We start from the raw sequence: 21,099 nt of genomic DNA on the forward strand, positions 1-21,099 counted from the left end.
TGCTTTTCAAATTATACATTCTACCTAATTAGCAAGGTAATTTAATTCTTTTAACTTATTTAATTTCATCTTTTGAATGTAGATTTTTTTTATTTTGTCTTCATTGTTGGTAATTATGTTATTTTGTGCCTAGATCTACAACTTATATGTGTTAATTTAAGGTTGTTTAAGGAAAACCCCAAATTTTGAAACCCTAATTAGGATGAACGATTTATGATTTTTAATTGTTGTTTAGGTATGTATTTTAGGGAACTCGAAATTAGGTTATTGGTAGTTGATTTATACTAAATTTGTTCAATTTTTTTTTATAGAATGGAAATTTGTGATTTTCCTCTTATTTGTTATTGGGATGGAGAAGTGTTGGAGCAAAATGGATGTGTAACTTATAGAGGAGGGAATCAATGTTTTATTCTAGCTAGCACAAAGATGACATATCTTGAATTAGTTGAAGAGATATATAAGGGAATCGGCGTTCAAAGTTTGGGTACTCAATTGAAGGTAATGATGAAATTTCCAAGTGCCGGGTGTTTCAAAATTGTACCCCTTAATAATGAGGGAGCCTTTAAAGCGTTATGGACAAGTATTCGTCATTCACATGCTCCTTCAATGGACATATTTGTAGAAGTTTCTACTAGTCAAATTGTCACTCCTACACCAAGTATTAGGCTAGATGATGTTGCTCAATTTGTTTCACTTGAAACTAATGACGTAAATGATGGGGAATTTTATGGTAACTTAGAAGGTGATGAGATTGATGAGGAATTGACAATACTTGATGAGAATTTGTTGGCAAATGAAGAAGATGGTGATGATGATCTTGTCTTTGCTAGTGCTCCCATTGTTGAGTTTAATAAGATTGATCAATTAGATGAGGATGAATTGAATAGCTGGAAAACTTGGGAAAATATGGTAAGATATGAACATGGGAAAGAGTTTGCGGTTGGACAGTTCCCAAACAAAGCTTCACTTAGCGATGAGGTGACATCATATTGTGTTAAAGCAAATCAATTTTTCAAAGTTTCCGAATCAAAGCCTAATACTATTACCTTCAAATGTAGCCGGTCTCCTACACCATGTAATTGGCGGTTAAGGGCTACACAAAAAGACTTTCATTCTGAAGTTTTTACCATTGTGACATACAAAGGTCCTCATGATGAGTCTTGTGTTTGTGACATGGTACCTCAAGACCACATGAATTTGAAACGAGCATTCATAAGTCATGAGATTCGTAACCTTGTTGAGGGAGATTGGGGATATAAAGTAAACTCTGTTGTTACTTATATTTTAGATAAGTATGGTTACACAATTTCATACACCAAAGCTTGGAATGCAAAACAAAGAGCAATTGAGGAAATATTTGGAGATTGGGATAAATCATATGAGTTGCTACCTCGTTTCATGCAAGGCTTAAAAGAATCTAATCCTGGCACTATTGTTCAATTTTATACAACACCAACAACGAACCCAAATGTGCAAAAATTCAAGCGTGTTTTTTGGGCATTTAAACCATGTATTGATGGCTTTGAACATTGTCGGTCAGTTTTAAACATTGATGGAACCCACTTATATGGAAAGTTCAAGGGAACTATTATGACAGCTATGTCAATTGATGCTAATAATCAAATTTTCCCGGTTGCTTTTGCTATTGTTGAAGCCGAAAATACCGATAGTTGGCCTTGGTTTATGTCTTGCATAAGAGTATTTGTTACCAAAAGAAGTGGGTTGTGTGTCATTTCCGATAGACACAAAGGGATTATGAAAGCAATGAGTGAAGTTGGTAGTGGGTGGGAGGAGCCGTATGCTTATCATAGAGTTTGCATTCGTCATTTGGCTTCAAATGTTAATACAAGATTTAGAAATAATGCAGTTAAAGAAATGTTTGGGTCAACGGCAATGCAATTACAAAACAAGAAGTTTGACATAGGATTTCATCGCCTAGGTGAGTTGAATAGAGAGGCACAACAATATGTTGTTGAAATTAGAATAGAGAAGTTGTCAATTTGCCATGATGGTGGACATAGATATGGAATATTGACTACTAACTTGGCGGAGGCATTTAATAATGTTCTTAAAGGAGCACGTTTTCTACCCGTAACGGCACTCGTAAAGTTTGCAAGGAAACGATTGATGAAGGGGCTTCATTATAGTCCGAAGATTACAACCTTGTTGGAGGAAAATTGCCAAAAAGGAGCATACCATAAGGTTGTGGCTTTTAACCATGTCGGAGGGGTGTACCAAGTCACAACACGTAGAGGTTCTCGACCCATGTCACATGGTAACCATTTGCACACCGTTGATTTATCCAAGAGGACATGTACTTGTAACAAGTTTCAAACATACAAGTATCCATGTTCACATGTGTATGCCGTTTGTAAAAAGAAGGGTTTAAATGCTACTCAATTTGTGGACATCGCCTATTCTACCGGAGAACACTTAGCTTCATATGCTTCTAAATTTCACCCTTTGAAAGATGAGGCTTATTGGGGTCCTTACAATGGGTCTAAAATAGTGTGCGATGAGCAAAATAAACGGGGAAATGGAAGACGGAAGAATAAAAGATTTCTTAATGAAATGGATGAGAAGAGTAAGAACAAGGTCACATAGTTTGTGTCGTGGTTTAGGCCACAATAAAAAAACTTGTACTATGAGAGTTAACAATTCACAAGGGTATTCTACTACTTACACTTCTCTTTAATTTTTTTTATTACCATAATTTTTTGTTATTATTTGAACATTTATTTTTATGCTAATCTAATAATCTTCTTTTAAATGTGTAGGAATAATGGAACAACATCAACAACAAGGCCCGGTGAACCCGGAACTTCTCACACAACAAGAGGTACACAGGAGCAAGGCAATATTGGAAGGGGGAAACGTTGGTTCCCTCCAATGTAGGTCACACTTAGTTTCGCACAAGGGGTTTTTGGTAAGTGAGCATGTAGTTAATTTCATTAGGGACACTCAGTTTTTTTTATTCATAGGTTAGTGGGGTTGAACTTTAATGTGGAATTAATAAGTGCTTTGGTTGAGCGATGGAGGCCGGAAACCCATTCATTTCACTTGACTATTGGCGAGGCTACTGTGACCTTGAAAGATATTCAAGTGTTGTTAGGGCTACGGATAAGAGGGGATATTGTTAGTGGAACAACCGCTTATAATTGGCCCTTGTTAGTAACTGAACTCTTAGGCAAAACACCGGGTGATGGAGACCTTAAGGGGGCTTCTTTGAGGATTGGTTGGTTGTTAGAACAATTTAGTGGTCTTCCGGAAGATGCAAATGAAGATGTTCTACATCAATATGTGAGGGCATATTTGCTTCTCTTAATGGCAACTATCATGTTTCCGGATAAGAGTGGTAATGACATTCAAGTTGTTTATTTGCCTTTGTTGAGGGATTTGACCAACTTAGATAATTACTCTTGGGGAAGTGCCGTACTTGCTACTTTATATTGCAATTTATGTAGAGCAAGCAACGTGAAGTCCAAAGACATTGGAGGTCCTCTTGTTCTATTGCAATTGTGGGCATGGGAGAGGATTAGTATTGGTCGACCTACACTCATGAGACCCGTTAATGCTACTCATCATGGACCGAACCCATTAGGTTCTCAACATCAAATAAGGATTGACTCATTGGGTCGTAGGTGGGTAAGTGTGAATCGTAAGAGGCCGGAAGGGGTGACCACACTAATTGGGTATAGGGATGCTTTTGATTCAATGCGACATGATCAGTTTACATGGCAACCTTACACCCGACAGATTTTGTCTTTTTTGCCCGAGTTTTGTTATGATGACTCCGACGATTGGACAGTGATGGCACCTATGATTTGTTTCGACATTGTTGAGTGGCATTTTCCTAATAGGGTAGCTCGTCAATTTGGGTGGAAACAATATATCCCTTTAAACTCTAATACCGAACCTAACTTGCACAAAGTTGACAAAAGGGGTGCCTGTTCACGGAATTGGATAGAAAAACATCAACCCTACATATCAAATTGGGTTAGGAGGGGTGATTTTCGGTTCCGTGGTGTAGAGGATGATATTGAAATGAGCTGCTACGACCCTTACATGGTTTGGTACCGGGATCGCACTATTCTTCGCTTAAACCCTTTCCCCCCACAAGCTACTTATTAAGCACCATTTGGAGCCACACAATATCTTGTAAGTACACTTAATATACTTGTCTTTTAATTCTTAACCAATATATCATAAAATGTGATTTTCTTATACTACTTATTTTGTTTTAGGCGCATGGTTTCGTCAATGTCCATGATACATGTGATAAGGAGCTTCGACAAATGCCTCTTGAGGTGCCTCCTCATTTCCGCACAATGGTTTCACACCTACGGGACTACTCCTCTCAATCGCTTGAACATGTAGGCTATTCCCATCTCTTTCAACCAACCATAGAACCAAGGGAATAAAGTTCACCAATGGTTCAAGAGTCCCTCGACTCAATGAATGTGGATGACGATGCACCTTTGGTTCAATACACTAGGAGGGCTAGACGCTCTAAGTCTTCCATGCCGGCTAGACACTCTATGTCTTCCATGCCTTCCATGTCTTCATTGCCGGCCATGTCTTCAATGCCTACCATGTCTTCAATGTCACCCGTCAATGAACAAGGTACCCCGAAGCCTAAGAAAGGGTTTTGGAGTCGCATTCGAGGAAAAAGCAAGAAGAAGACTTGATGACTTGATGTAATAGTTAGAGGATTAATGTATTTGACATTTTAGATGGTTAATTTGTTTGACATTTTAGTTGTAAAACTCAGAATTTAATCCCCTTGTGCGAAGCTTATGTGGTGTGTAAACTCGGTTTTTATTTTTAATAGGCAATGGTTTGTGTTGTCCTTTGCATTGTTGAGTTTGGTTTTCTTTTTTGGCAAGGGAATGAAATGAGGACGAAGGGAATTTGTCTAGCGATGAAAAAAAAAGGAAACTGGAAGAACACGCCATATATAATGGCGGGTTTCAAGAGGAAGACACGCCATTACGTATGGCGTGTTTAATATTTGAGATTTTATCAGCTACTGGAAAGGGGTTAAAAATTGTGCTGCTTAAACACGCCATAGCTAATGGCGTGTTTTCTTCTTAAGACACGCCATACGTAATGGCGTGTTTCCTTTGCTTATTTTGTTCAGCTACTGCCTTGGGTGGAATTTTGAACTGCATAAACACGCCAATACGTATGGCGTGTTTAAGCCCCATACAGGCTCGTCAAAACCGAGCCTACGTGGACACCATTTCGATAAATATTTTCAAAACCGACCCAAAACGACAATTCTTTTATTTTTGAGCATTATTTCAAAAACGGACTCGTGTTTTTTTGATGTTTTTTGGTGAAATTTTGATGGTAAGTGGAAAGGTGAGGTGGATAGTGAATTGAAGAGAGATAAGGTGAAAAGTGTAGAGTGAAAATTGGTGAAAATTTCACCATTGCAGATGGTCTAAGAGATGGTTTTCGCTTATTTCTGCGCCTTCCTTTGCTTGCTCCTATATTATCACGCATCCTCGTTCATCTCATCGTTTTCTAATTAAATCCCGCCGATCATCTAATGCTGCAGACTATTGGACCTTGTCAGCTTGCTGATGTTGATGCTAATATTGATGATGTTGTCGCCTTTTCTTTTGATTTCATTCCAGCAATAAGAATTGGGGCGGCAAACAAGATGCTGCAGGGTCTAAGCGTGATGGGTACTTCTGATGGTTTAGTTTTACTCGAAGCCTGGTTTCAGTACGCAGCTCAGACTTTCCCGTATCATACTACTCTCTATGTGTGCAGCCCAGTGCTTCAGCAATGGATGGAACTACCTTTACCCGACTTCACATATGGATATCATCATGTTGGCTTCACTTGCTACTACCTACATGCAGACGCAGACGCAGACAGACAACCACTGAAGCCTACGCGGGTTTGGACTAATAATAATTCTACTCCTACTAACTATGACCCGAACAAGATTGAGTTCACTGTTGTACTCTTCCTGCAGAATAAGGAGCTGGATGGATTTATTATATATGTTTTTTACTCTTGCTGTGGCGGCATTGCTGATTGGCGTGTATTCCACGTCCCGTATCCTTATGGGCACACTTTTGTGCCTGAGTGCGGATTCAAGAAAGCGACCTTCTACAATGGAGTGTTTCTATTAGATACTTTCAATGGGATTGCTGCATATGACCCTTTTAATAAACTTCTTAGTATATCCTAGTCGGGTGGACTTCGAATATCAGCATTTCATTGGAGCTGACAGAGAGAAGGCTTATTTGGTGGATGATACTAAATTATGCATTTATCGCCTCGACATGAGTACTAAGTCTCTACTACATGTCTGTTCACTACCTTGTGAAGAAGGTGTTCCACAATTTATTTGCGATGTTCAACCGTATATGTGGCTAGCTCGTCTGCCACGTAGACACGAAGCATAAGTAGCTCAAGTTCTCGGAGATCTAGTTGTGAGTACTAATGTCAGGCTGGCAAGTGCCATTTACAGAGACGTAATGACACTAACAATGTTCTGGTCTTAACCAACATTCAGCGGACTGTTGAGTCTCGCAATTACCTCTCTCTAATATGGGCCGACCCAACAGTCAAGCCTACCCATTACCCATAAGCCTTTAACGGCTAGTAGAGAACAATATGGCAACCAATTCTCCTTTGCCATATTTGATATATTCCATATAATTGTTTATAGCTTAGTATCTTTGTATATATATATACTTTGAACTTGTGTACATTGCATCATAATAATACAACGCAGCAATTCTATTCTCTGTATCACATTTTCTATGCATTCCTAATATTACTCATTCATAATATGGTATCAAGCTAGGGTTATTTCCCGACGAATCAATTTTTCTTCCGAACTCCTTCCTCTTTTTCGATCCAAATGACGAACTCAACTACTTCCCAAACTGTCGAAACTCCAACTCCACAAAACTACTCCATCATTCACGTTGAAAATACGGGAACGAACATCACAAATATCGTTTTCAACGGCACGAACTACGATGAATGGGCACGGTCTTTTCACCTTGCTCTACTTGCAAAGGGGAAAGACGGATACATCGACGGGTCAATCAAAAAGCCTGTTGAAACCGCGACTGATTTCCCAACCTGGCGGTCTACTAATGCTCTAGTAACCGGTTGGATTTTCAATTCAATCGAAACATCCACTCGTCGTACGATTTCGACTCGGCCTGAAGCACGACAGGTATGGACCGATATTAAAAATCGCTTTTGCGAAAGTAACGATGCACGTGTATATCGTCTGCAGGCAGATTTACTTGCGTGTCGTCAAGGCCCTACCGAATCCCTCATGGCCTATTATGGTCGTATAACTACAATATGGGATGAAATGCTCGCTTTCGATCCACTGCCGTCCTGCTCCTGTAACCCATGTCGCTGTGATTGGGTGGCTATTATGGACGCTTGACGCGAAAAAAATCGGGTATGCGATTTTCTTTTGGGCTTAGATGATCGATTTGATAATGTCCGTTCCAATATTCTTGGAACTAATCCCCTCCCTGGTCTCGACATAGCATATAATCGCCTCCTTCAGGCTGAGAGTATCCGTGACATTCATACTGCCAAACCCGAACCGCGTCCTGATGTGATGGCTTTTGCTGCTCGGGTTAATACTGGACCTCGAAATGGGGGGGAGGAGGAAACCGTGATCAGTCCCGTTCCAATATCTCAGGCACACGACCCTTCTGTTTAGCATGTCAACGTAATGGACATTTATGGCAAAAATGCTACCGTGTTAATGGAGACTTTCCGAAATGGTGGGGGGATCGACCTAGGGATCGTATTTACCTACCCCCTGGTGCGACTGACCTTAGTCAGGCAGTGTTCGTCCCCGATGAACAAGGACGCGCGAAATATGCTAAAAACAGAGGAAACTCGTCCTCTGGTTCCGTGTCTTTTGGCCATGTTCCTGCCCGCGGAAATGGTGGTTCCAGCTCCTCGGGTGCTGGTCTTTTAGGCCCTGGACCGAGGGTTCATATGGCCTCAGGTACGCCGGTTCCGACAGGTGCTGCTGCTGCATCATCAACTCGTGGGGGTCCGACTTTAATCACCGATCAGCTAGACCTTAATAACCTCAACCCGAACGATCTTGCTGAAATAACTCAATGGTGGAAATCCAGAAAACTCGAAACATCCGATCGTCTCAATGGTAACTTTTCTACTTTAACTTGGATTATCGATACAGGTGCTTCACATCATATGTCCGGCTGTTTTTCTCATTTTTCTAATGTTCGAAATATCGCCCCTTTGAGTGTTGGATTACCAAATGGAAACGTTGCCTTGGCCACTCAAAGTGGTGATATTAAATTATCACCCCGTCTTATTTTACGTAATCTTTTATATGCTCAACATTTAAATTGTAACTTAATTTCCATCTCAAGTTTATTACTTGACTCGTCTCTTACTATTCAATTTTCTCAACAACTTTGTTTGATTCAAGACCGTTCCTCGAAGATGGTGATTGGAGCGGGTGAACAAGTTGATGGATTATATTTTCTCAAAAGAGTGCTCCAGGATCCGGTGCAAGCCTATAATACCCTCGCCATCGACAATGTTGAATTATGGCACCGTAGGTTGGGACACCCTTCAACTACCATTTCTCGTTTTTTGCCTATTTCAAATAAATCAAACTCTTCTGATTCTTCATTTCATAGTAAGCATTGTGACGTTAGTCTCCGTGCTAAACAAACTCGGTCACATTTTCCGATAAGTTCAAGTATTGCTAATGCTAGTTTCGATTTATTACATTGTGATTTATGGGGTCTTTACTCCGAAAATGCGTCATGTGGGTCCACATATTTTTTAACAATTGTTGACGACTTTACTCGATCCACATGGGTTTACTTACTCCGACGGAAAAGTGATACTCGAAAAACTTTACTCAATTTCTTTGCTTTAATCGAACGACAATTTAATAAGAAAATTAAAATTTTTCGAAGCGACAATGGCACCGAATTTCGATGTTTTGAACAATTTTTTAATGAAAATGGGATAATTTTTCAAACATCTATGGTTGATACTCCACAACAAAATGCTCGGGTGGAACGCAAACATCGTCACATTTTAAATGTTGCACGGGCCCTTCTTTTTCAAGCAAGTTTACCTATCCTCTTCTGGGGTGAATGTATTCTTGCTGCAGTCTATCTTATAAATCGTACACCGAGTTCTATCCATAATGGGAAAACCCCATATGAAATGTTGTTCCAAAAACCCCAACCCATGAGCCATATCAAAACCTTTGGTTGTCTTTGCTATGCGCGAAATATTAATCGCTCCAACGACAAATTTGCACCTAGGGGCCGCAAGTGCATTTTCCTAGGCTATCCATTTGGAAAGAAGGGTTGGAAGGTATATGATTTAGACACGGGAGCCCATTTCTCATCTCGTGATGTTGCCTTCATTGAGCACGAGTTCCCATTCCAGTCCCTCAACATTCACGATATGGAAAACCCTTCATTTCTCCATGACACCCTTCCTTCTGTATTGATCACATAACCATTGCTTCACCCAATGACCTCCCCCACGAAAACACAACACTCAACCCGACTACCTCTACCTCTAGTCCGGATACTACCCCATCCACTACGATCCCACATGACCCTCCTCACGACACTCCATAACCAACCACTACATCCGACCCAACACCCGATTCCCAACCTAACCCGCAAAACACGACACCCACCCCCTCTCCTAAGGGCAAAGGAAACCGAGTCAAATTCCCTAACACTCGCATGACAGGCTATGTTCGACCACCTATTAATCCATCGACCCACGTTCTCTCCGTCTCCACACCGTCTTCTGGTACGCGATACCCTATTTCACATTTTCTCAATTACGACAAATTTTCCACTAACCACAAAATTTTCTTAGCGGCTGTGACCGACAATCACGAGCCTTCCTCTTTTAAAGAAGCAATGCAGGTACCCCAATGGCGTGACGCAATGCAAAGTGAAATTGATGCTCTCGAACGCAACAACACATGGACTCTCGAACATCTCCCACCTCACAAAAAGGCCATCGTATCCAAATGGGTCTACAAGATAAAATATAATGCGGATGGGACTATCGAACGCTACAAAGCTCGTTTAGTGGTTATGGGCAACCGACAAGTTGAGGGCATTGATTTCAAAGAAACATTTGCTCCAACCGCTAAAATGGTAACAGTTCGTGCTCTTCTAACTATTGCCGCAGCCAAAAATTGGATCATTCATCAAATGGATGTTCACAACGCTTTCCTTCACGGCGATCTTCACGAAGAGGTATATATGAAATTGCCTCCCGGGTACAAAGCCAAAACCGATGGGACAAAGTGTATCGTCTTGAAAATCTCTTTATGGACTTCGCCAAGCCCCGAGTTGTTGGTATGCCAAGCTCGCATCCGCTTTGATCTCCTACGGGTTTAAACAATCTTCATACGACCATTCCCTTTTCTCCCTCATAGCGGCCGCATCCGAGGTACACGTGCTAGTATATGTTGATGATTTGGTTATTTGTGGGAATAACTCTCAAGTAATCAAGCAATTTAAAGACTATTTAAGTGGCTGTTTTCATATGAAGGACCTCGGCCCGTTAAAATATTTTTTGGGCCTCGAAATTGCACGCAACAAAACCGGCCTTTTCATCTCGCAACGAAAATACGCCCTCGACATCATTGCCGAATCCTGGTTACTTGGGTCTAAGCCTCACTCCATACCCATGGAACCTAATCATCGTCTTGCATCCACGACCACGGCTCCCTTGAACGACCCACAACCATACCGAAGGCTTGTTGGCCGTCTGGTTTATCTAACTATTACAAGGCCCAAACTTACCTATTCCGTCCATATTCTTGCCCAATTCATGCACTCTCCTAAACTCGAACACTGGCATGCTGCCCTTCAAGTGGTAAAATACCTCAAAAATAATCCGGGACAAGGACTTCTCCTACGGGCTGATAACGATCTCCGTTTACATGCATATTGCGATGCTGACTATGCTACTTGTCCAACCACCCGCCGCTCCTTATCCGCCTATATTATGTTTCTTGGAAGCTCACCTATTCATGGAAAACAAAGAAAAAATCCACCGTCTCTCTATCATCCGCTGAAGCCGAATATAGGGCTATGGCCTACACGATTTGTGAGTTGAAATGGTTAACCGGTCTTCTCCAATTTCTGGGCATCCACTTCAAAGACCCGATTGAGCTTCTATGTGATAATCAATCGGCTCTCCATATTGCCAACAACCCGGTCTTTCATGAAAGAACAAAACATATAGAGGTTGACTGTCACTTTATACGAGACGAAATCCTCAAAGGATTAATCAAACCGAGCTACGTGCATACAAAATCGCAACTAGCGGATATTTTAACTAAAGCTCTTGGACGGACATCCTTTGAAGACTTATTATCCAAGTTGGGCGTTTCCACCTTACACGCACCAACTTGGGGGGGGGTAACATGGGCCGACCCAACAGTCAAGCCTACCCATTACCCATAAGCCTTTAACGGCTAGTAGAGAACAATATGGCAACCAATTCTCCTTTGCCATATTTGATATATTTCATATAATTGTTTATAGCTTAGTATCTTTGTATATATATATATATACTTGAACTTGTGTACATTGCATCATAATAATACAACGCATCAATTCTATTCTCTGTATCACATCTTCTATTCATTCCTACCGCAACAACAAAATACACTACATTCTCCTTGACATGTAAGCACATCCTCCTTATATGAACAATGAAAAAGAAATGGAAGGGAAATAGAGATTAGAGCGATCATACCAAGCGGTCTTCATTTTCCCTTGCTAATGCCTCAAATGTAGTGTTGTATCTATGTGAGAAGAGAACAAAAACACGAGTATATACAATTCTACACTACTAAATTAGAGAACATGTTTTTGGTTTTTGAAATTTTCAAAGTTTTATGGATTTTGTTTTTATGAAATTAAAAGACATATTTTTGTGATTTTTCGAAATTTTTCAATTTTTATGCATTTTGGAATATAAATTCCCATCCCTCACTTTATTTTGGACATTGTCCTCAATGTACATGTAGGAGTAGGAATGAAAAAGAAATACATGTTTTTGGATTTTTGATTTTTTGAAATAAAGTACAAATGCAATATGATATGAATGAATGCATGCTCTAACTAAATGCAATTCTATATGACATATATAACAAATGAATGCAATCTAAACTACCCTATATGATGCATGTTTTCTAGTAAACTATGGTCACTTATGATCAAACCTCCCCAAACCGATTTAAACACTATTTCTAGTGTAGAAAAGAATAGGATTGGTCATTAGTGATTATGCATGAATTCTAGTCTATATGCAACTATCTACATGAATCATGTGAGATATATTCCAATGCAACTATACTATATGAACTAATTAATGTAAATGCAATATGAAATATAAGACAAATGCAAGCTAAATGTACATGTATATAACTAAATGCAAGTGTAAATGTAATGCAAAGTCAAAGAATTGGGTATCTTACAAATGGTGGTTTGAGGGAGGACTCCACCAAACTAGTTTAATTTTTTGAAATTCTTTGTTTTGTCCATAGAGCTCAAGGCTCTTAAAAGAAGATCAAAAGCTTGTGAACAAGCTCCAAATAAGCATAAGTATGGGTTGCTCCATTTGAACATGAAATTTGGCCAAGGAAGTTTGTCATATGTTCTTTCTTTCACCTTGTCCTTGGAACTAGAGCTTTCCCAATGCTTCAAACCAATAAGCCCATGATTCTTGTCAACACTAGGTATGAAGTATGGTTCATATTCGTCCGGAGACTTCCACTCACCAACTTCTTCTTCGATTTTGGTGATGATGATAACACTTTGATTATTCAATCCTTCCTAGGTAGAAGGAGAATTCTCATAACATTGATGATCGGATACCTTAAGAGTTGAGATTGTGGGTGCCAAATCTCCACAAGCACGTTCATTTGCAAGTTTTTTCTTGAGCTTTTCCACTAAGTACCCTTTATATGATGATTTGACTTTTTGGAGAAGGTCTTCCACATCATCTCCAACAATCATAGGTTCCATGGTGGGTGCGAAGAGGTCTTCATGGTCTATAGGAAAGAGGAATTCATCTTCTTTATGGAAGCATACCTCAAACTTCTCAAGGATAGGCTCCTCAAGTGAGGCAATCTCACTACTCCATTCCTCTTCTTCAATGCAATACACATATTCCGCATAAGCTTCTTCCATAGGCTTGTCATCATCGCTATCTCCATAAGAATCATAAATGCAGGCTTCATTCTTCTTCAATAATTCCTCCTCCACCATCTCAATATTCACATCAAAAGACACACCCTCATACTCACAAAGGCTAAGAGTATTTGGCTTACTCAACCTCATATCTTCTTCATTGAATACAACACTTTCATATTCACAAGAGCTCAAAGGAATTGGCTCTTCCCACTTTTCATCAAAGGTAACTCCTTCAAACTCGCATTCATAGACAATGTCTAAGGGATGGTGAGGAGTAGTTAGTTGGGTTTCTTTTATTTGGGTAATTTGAATTTCCAACTCCTCACCTTGGTTAACAATGCCTTGAAGAACAATGTTCCTTCTTTGGCTCTCTTCTAGCATTTGTTTGAAGAAGTTTTGTTGATCTCCCATCATTTGGAGAATCACATTTTGAATGGTCTCATCTTCTAGTTGTGGGTGGGTGTGAAAGTGGTTGTATTGTGGCAATTGAAATTCATTGTGAAGTGGGTATTGAGTGGGTGGTTGTTGTGGATATTGGGTGTGGGGATTTTGGTGGAAAAAATTGGGGTAATAGTAAGGATTTTCATTGTATGAGGTGTAAGGTAGGTTTGTGTTGACTTGCTCCTCAAACTCCCCATACCCATAATCATACTCAAAAGATCCAACACATACTCCATATGTCAAGACTTGAGCCATCATAGCTAAGACAAGGAAACAACTACAAGTATGGAAACTACACAAAAACGGTAAGAACAATCCTTGAGGAATAAATTCCTCAAGGTGAAAGCAAAATCAAAATAGACAAACAAGTAAGAACTTAATCACAAAACACCGTCCCCGGCAACGGCGCCATTTTGATGGGTTAGATGTCGTCGGGTCTCCCAATCAAACACATTTACATTCTCAACAAACAACTAGTTAGTGGTAAGTTGAGGTCGATCCATGGGACGGTGTGCTTTGGGTTCTAAGTCTATCTATCTCAATTTATGCTAGTGTAACAATTGATGGGGTTTGTAGTTGTATTCTAAACTAATGAAAGTAACAAAGTAAAGCAAACAATGAACTAAGAAATGTAAACAAATGACTAAAAGCACTAGGATGTCATGGGGTCATAGGGAATTCATGGTGTTGATCATACAAACATGTTTACAAAGTTGCAAGCAATTAATGTTGTAAAGCAACCGAATTGGTTTATGTCTTACGGTTCTTAGGAAGAATTGGGTCCCGGAGCCGAATCGATTAGATTGTACAACACCTACAAGTCGACTTAGTTTCCTCCTAATCACTTCTATGCATGGTCTAACAAGACTCGAGTTGGTTTATATCTTACAAGTCAAGTTGAATAGATAAGAGATGGTTGTAAATGCAAGGATTCATAGCCTTAGCATTTCATCAAACATAACATGTGCATAGGTTGACATCACAACAAGCAAGCAATTTAATTATGAAAACATATTAGATTAAGCATGATTAATCCCATGTTTGTTTCCCCTAATTACCCACTAATCCTAGCTAAAGAGACTACTCACTTATTATCATGGTAAACATGTCATTAATAGTGTCAATCATCACAACAAGTGTAAACATGATAAGAGAATGAGGAAATAAACAATAAAGAGTAAAGGGTAAAAGAATTATACCAAACTTGAGATGATTCCAAATAGTAAAGCAAAGAATAAAAGAAGAGAACTTGATTGATTGATGAAGAGTTGTCAATTCTCCAATAATAACCCAATAATCTTCAATTACCCAATAATAATAAACTTGAATAATAATTAAGGAAAGATTAATGTGTAATTTTGTGGAAAGATTGAGATTAATCTATTGTAATCTACTCCTAATCTAATCCAAGAGAATTTCTTACTAAGAGAGCTTGGTCTTTGATTATTACAAATGGGGTATTTATAGTGGGGATTAGGTGCACAAATTAGGGTTACTAAGGGCTTAAATGACGATTAAGTCCTTGAGGAATCGCTCCTCTCAAGAAAAGATGCGGGTCTCCTTTTAGCTAGTCTTTCAAAAATATGCGCATCTTGAATGGAGAAAGAAGAAGCCGGTTGCACTGGAAAGGAATCCGAGCGGCCAAGGGGTCGGGACGCTCGGATTGTTGGAGCAGAGGACGAGCGGATTAAGCACGGGACGCTCGGATCAAAAGAAGGGAAGACGAGCGGATTTGGAGGGGGGACGAGCGGATTGTCTCAGGGGACGAGCGGATTGGCGGACAGCTTCTTTGTTTGAGCTCGGATTGTAAAACGGACGTCATTTTCTCATCCGGACTCCTATTGGAGTGATTCAAAAGCCTACATCACTTGATTTTTCGACGCCGTTTCATCTAGCATACTTTCAGAGCCAAAGAAGTAACTTTTGGTTTGGGTTCCGAGCAATTTCTTCATGTAATGGCTTCCATGCTTTTCCTCCTCTTGCATACCCCTTATTCTTGTGTTGTTGGCTCTCGTTCTTGCCTCCTCTTCATACTAGTCCATCCAATATCATCAATAACCTTCCAAATAAGCACGAGAGACGGGAATTTTCACCTCATTTATCTCCTTTTCTAAAAAACATATGAAATGCACTAGAAAAGCAAATAGGAAGGTTTTGACGGATAAAATGGCCAAGGAATGTTATAATAGTATGCAAAATAGGCTCAATTAGGGGACTAAATGTGCGCAAATATGAGTCACTTCACATTATCACTCACAAAATTATTTTTTCAATATTAAGGAATTAATTAACTTGTATCGTCATACAATTAATTAATTAATCAATTAAGAATGTTTCCCTAAAGGTATGACCTTAAGGGATCAACTGATCACCACCGTCATACGACAGTAAAGTCAAACTCTAGTCAGCCAATCATTACCGATTAATGTGGATCAGTTGACAATAAAATGTTACAATCCCTTATGTCTTCTTAATATGAGATTTAAACATGTGATCGCATTATTGTCGAGGACACATACTCCAACAATCACCCACTTGTCCGCGACAAGTGTGCTCACCAATTCTCTTGTCCTATTACTATCTCCCACTCAATGCAAGGTGTCTTGCAGGTCGTACTTGCATTTGATCATATCATGATTGGTTTCCTCGATCTGGAGAATAACTGTCTGACCGGAATTATCTACCATAGATATCTTCCGAGCGTGGCCACGTATTTCCAGTTCATTGCTCCTCGAGTGGCCTTGAGATATAAAATAACCCTGACGGGGATGGACAATTCTTATTGCACTCTTCACTTTGAATAGCCACAGCTCATCATGACCCAAAACATGCCCATTAGACCCCAATTACGAAGGTCGCAGAACATAAATCAAAGTAACTCTGAAACTGTGTCATCTTAGGCGAACAGTCTTTAGTCAAAGAATCGACTCATAAGAATACCATAGTCGCTCTCGCCACGACCAGGCTATAAAAATTTCCAGAACTCTATAAGTGGTCATAAGCCCGACAGAGTGACCCTCACAGTTGGTCGGACTCACTCGGAGGTTTAGTTTTCGGTACTTGTCGTTAGGAGCACCTAGACCAAAACACAATTTATAACTTCACAAACAACTCTACAATTAGTAAAGAGGCAAGTAAAGGTCGGATCCCAAGGGACGGGAATTGAGATGAGATTTTCAATTGCAACTAGCGGTGTCTAAGGGTGTCACAATTTGGGGTTTGAAGTAGAAGATCACTAAACTAAATAACAATGAAAGTAAACAAGCAAGATGATTAAAAAGGGATGTAAACAATTGATAAAAGGCACTAGGGTGTCATGGGGTCATAGGGGATTCATGGGAATTGATCATACAAACATATTCTCAAATTATAAGCAAGCAATTATTGTTGTGATGGATCAAGTTGGTTTATATCTTACAATCCTAGGAAATTTTGGGTTCCGGAGCCGAATCGATTAGATTGTACAACACCTACAAGTCGACTTAATCTTCCCTACTCAACTATATGCATGGTCTAATGAGACTCGAGTTGGTTTATGTCTTACAAGTCTCATTGAAAAGATAGGTGATGGGTAAAAAAAATGCAAGGATTCATAGGCTCGCATTTCATCAAACATAACATGTGCAATATAAAACCATTTTATACGAAATTTTACATAAAATGTGTAAAAAATGCATGTGAGGTCGTGTAAAAATTTCAAGGTCAGAATTATAGTCTAACTAATTTTAGCATTTTAAGTGTCATTTTATACAATAAAATGTAATAAAAATACTAAAATCATATTAAAGAGCTATAAAATACCATAAATCATCAAAAATGACCTAAAATAAATTTAGGACCAGAATGTTTAACATGCAAAATTTTAGTGGCATTTATCTTCATAAATCACAAATTTTTAGTTTTATATGTTAACAAATTAACTCAGAAAAACAAAACCGATTATGCATGCAACAACTCTTGCTCTGATACCAATTGTTAGATTCATTAATCTCTAATTAGACACTTCTAATAACTAAGTGTTTATTAATTTAGTCATAAACTAAAAGGAACTTATGCATGCATAACTATTTAAATAAAAGAGAAGAAATTTAGACATTCTTACAAGGAGGGCCGAAATTGGTTTATACTAAATTGGTCTCCTACCAAGTTAGTCTTCTTAATAATAATCCAAATGCCCCAAAAACTTAGATCTAATAGCAAGATCTACACCTTAAGGATTTGTACCAAGGAAATCCTTCTTAATACAAATATTAATTTAGTTACTAGAAATTAATATTTGTGTCCTTAAAAATACTAATATTATGAGATTACTACTTCTTGTAATATATGAATAATATTAGAGATTTATGTGAGATATTCTAGTCTTGTTGAAAAAATAATACTAGAGAGATAAGTTAATCACCAAGTAGTTAACTTATTAGAATGAATTAGTGTGATATGAAAATACACTACTTGAGTGTATAAGGAGGAGGCCACCGGTTTTGCATGGGTAGAGTGCCCAATGCATTTGCTAATTGCTCTTCACAAGAGTGTAGGTTTGCATGACTATCATTTGTAGGTAATGATTATGCTTCCCACTAATTAAAACAATAAAGCACAACACCTCCTTTCCCTTCCATTTACACGACACATACATGCCTAATATGGATCCATTTTAACTTTGTCAAATGTTAATTTGAATTGTGTGACAATTGGACATGTTACTAGACTTGTAATTTAAATAATGCATTTTTAACAAATTAAAAATCATTATATAAATGAAATAAATCACATACAAAAATTAACTAGTAATTCACAATTACAATTACTTAAAATGGGTCATAGAATTATAAATCACAACTACTTGTATTTATAATAAATAATTCATTCTTTATTTTAATTGTTTCATAAACAATAAATAAACCTTAAGTAATAAAACAATTTAATTACTTAGTACGAATCTTATTTAATCGAATTACAATAAGATACGCATTATCACTCACAAAATCATTTGTTCAATTTTATGGAATTAATTAACTTGTATCGTCATACAATTAATTAATTAATCAATTAAGAATGTTTTCCTAAAGGTATGACCTTAAGGGATCAACTGATCACCACCGTTATACGACAGTAATGTCAAACTCTAGTCAGCCAATCATTACCGATTAATGTGGATCAGTTGACAATAAAATGTTACAATCCCTTATGTATTCTTAATATGAGATTTAAACATGTGATCGCATTATTGTCGAGGACACATACTCCAACAATATATATATATATATATATATATATATATATATATATATATATAGGATATCAATGTGATGAATGAATAGACGCAAAAGCTTAGAACTGTCAATCATCACGACTCCTAAGAATGGAAAGTTAGAATCTCCATATGATAAGGCCTTCATAGAGAAAATTGTAAGTTTGAATAAATATGTCACTCCTACCATTGGTTGTTGGTTATATAATTGTGAGTTTAAATAAAATTTAGTTGCATAATGGTTTTTTGTGTATGTAAAGGATCTGTGATGAGAAGGAGGTACAGGAAGGAAAATGGAAGCCTGAAGGACGTGATGACATTCTTGCTAGGGCAATCGGCAAAGCAGAGCTTCCAGGTCGTGTGAGAGGGGTATCGACGCATGTTGGTATCACTAAGTATTTTGGAAAAACTACTCGAAGGACAATGAGTGATGATGATAGGGTATATAAATACTGTATTTTATTCAACATAATTTATATATATATATATATATGCTGAAATTATACTACTTATTTTAATCATATTCATTTCTACTACACAACTACAAACAATGTCCAGGTTGATACTCGGAATGGTGAAAACGGGGGATAAGCCATCTGAAGAAGAGTTGGTTATGGTTCGGCAAGTCATAAAGGAAGCAGGAGAGAAGAAGGAAAAAGCAGGCATGCGAAGTGAGGAAGACATGGTAAAGGATCAAGATCGGGTAGTTGAAGAGGAAGCCATGAAGGCCGTGAGAGAGGAGGTGGAGGTGGGAGTCGAAGACACGTTCTTATCATCTCCAAATCCGGCTTTCGACGAGGTATTAGCTACTACGAGTAGTTTATAATTGTTGTATATATACTAATTAATTAAATTTATTAATTAAAGTAGTGCATGTATATATACTAATTAATTAAAAATGTGAAGGTCGTTTGCAAGAAGCCTTGTGTTCTTTACTACAAAGCCCCTGCAGTAGCATCGGGCAAAATTGCTTTTGCTAGGGGAGTAGCGTTCTATTACGACCAGAATCAAGAAGTTGAGGTTGAAGGCAATCAAGGCATTTCCCTTCGTGAGGAATGGAGGGAAGTGGAAGTGACCGACTTATATCTGGAGGAGTATGGTACTCTAATAGTACCACTTAGTGATAATTGGCGTTTGCAAGATTTCGTGGGTTCTATTGTGCAATGGCCTGAAGCATTCATTAGTGTTGACATCTCCGGGGTAGTTATGCTAAAGCGAACGCTTTTTATATAATGAACGCCTTTAAATTTATTAGGGTAACCTTATCTAACATATAGTAAGTATTTCAATTTTTACATTTGCAGGAGTTACACGAAGCCATTATGGCTGAAATTAGGCAGACTACGTCAACACCCAAAGTCACTGATTCGACTGCCTCTCTACCCAAAATTCAAGAGGTAGTAATAATTTGAAAAATAGATTGTGAGTCTTTCCTTTTTTTTTGGTTATTTAAATTATATATGACGTCTCGTGTAATGTATTTTTTTTTCTAAATTGTAGACCGAGGTAAAATCAGACGACTTACAATATAAGCCATTTGATTTGCTGCACACAACGCTGTTGCTCCTCTTAAACCTAGATATCACACCGATGATTATAAGCCAAAATTGAATACTCCAACGTTCGTAGCTTTGCACCACCTGGCTGAAATGAAGGCAGCTACCGGGGATATACTCATGATTGAGATCGAAGAGGATGTTATGGGTGAAGGTACAATTGTTCTTATGGATGGGGAATCACTGTGTCAGTTTCTCTACCTTAACGAGTTAGATGCTATGCACATTGTAATTTGGATGAAGTAAGTTCATTAATAAAACTTGGCATTTGGTTTTACGAATAGTGGTATTTATTTAATTCATCAATGAAAATAACATTCTTCGTTCCATTTGACGTAATAGGTACCTGTGTACACACATCGCTGAGGGGAACTATGTTTCTCATGACTACGGATTCGTGTCACCTGAATTGTTCTCTCAAAAGGTGCTTAGATACACATACAGAGACCACATCGATAAAATTGTTGAACGGTTGAGGATGCCCAAAAGCCTATGGTTTGCCCCATATGCAGTGTCAAACCCCAGGCCTGACACAAAAGACTCAATCTTTGCTTAGACAAGAGTTTCCTGAATTGTTCAGGAATGCAACAGACTTAAGAATATAATTAAAAAT

General features: G+C 38.4%; 3 protein-coding genes across 3 annotated transcripts; all 3 read left to right on the forward strand.

The window, feature by feature from the left end:
- Positions 1-312: 312 nt before the first annotated feature.
- Positions 313-2,604, forward strand: LOC141589820 (uncharacterized). Its single transcript, XM_074410444.1, has one exon. The coding sequence runs from the start codon at positions 313-315 to the stop codon at positions 2,602-2,604; it is 2,292 nt and encodes a 763-aa protein (XP_074266545.1).
- A 40-nt stretch (positions 2,605-2,644) lies between these two features.
- On the forward strand, positions 2,645-4,131 carry LOC141589821 (serine/threonine-protein phosphatase 7 long form homolog). The gene is made up of 3 exons (XM_074410445.1): positions 2,645-2,667; positions 2,778-2,891; positions 2,982-4,131. The coding sequence occupies exons 1-3, from the start codon at positions 2,645-2,647 to the stop codon at positions 4,129-4,131; spliced, it is 1,287 nt and encodes a 428-aa protein (XP_074266546.1).
- Positions 4,132-6,886: 2,755 nt separating this feature from the next.
- LOC141589823 (uncharacterized) lies at positions 6,887-9,519 on the forward strand. Its single transcript, XM_074410446.1, has 5 exons — positions 6,887-7,210; positions 7,274-7,388; positions 7,473-7,696; positions 7,843-8,209; positions 9,164-9,519. Exons 1-5 carry the CDS (start codon positions 6,887-6,889, stop codon positions 9,517-9,519), a joined length of 1,386 nt encoding a protein of 461 aa, XP_074266547.1.
- The last annotated feature ends 11,580 nt before the right edge of the window (positions 9,520-21,099 follow it).

This window comes from Silene latifolia, chromosome 7, assembly GCF_048544455.1.
Source record: "Silene latifolia isolate original U9 population chromosome 7, ASM4854445v1, whole genome shotgun sequence".
NCBI classification, from domain to species: Eukaryota; Viridiplantae; Streptophyta; class Magnoliopsida; order Caryophyllales; family Caryophyllaceae; genus Silene; species Silene latifolia.

Excerpts from the sequence above, each read along its gene's own strand:
- LOC141589820 (XM_074410444.1), top strand. The coding sequence starts at position 313 with ATGGAAATTTGTGATTTTCCTCTTATTTGTTATTGGGATGGAGAAGTG.
- LOC141589821 (XM_074410445.1), top strand. The coding sequence starts at position 2,645 with ATGAGAGTTAACAATTCACAAGG. Across the intron at positions 2,668-2,777 it reads AGAGTTAACAATTCACAAGG|GAATAATGGAACAACATCAA; the intron begins GTATTCTACTAC and ends TTAAATGTGTAG. Across the intron at positions 2,892-2,981 it reads AAACGTTGGTTCCCTCCAAT|GTTAGTGGGGTTGAACTTTA; the intron begins GTAGGTCACACT and ends TTTTATTCATAG.
- LOC141589823 (XM_074410446.1), top strand. The coding sequence starts at position 6,887 with ATGACGAACTCAACTACTTCCCAAACTGTCGAAACTCCAACTCCACAA. Across the intron at positions 7,389-7,472 it reads TCCACTGCCGTCCTGCTCCT|ATGATCGATTTGATAATGTC; the intron begins GTAACCCATGTC and ends TTTTGGGCTTAG. Across the intron at positions 8,210-9,163 it reads AACTTGGATTATCGATACAG|TCTATCTTATAAATCGTACA; the intron begins GTGCTTCACATC and ends TTCTTGCTGCAG.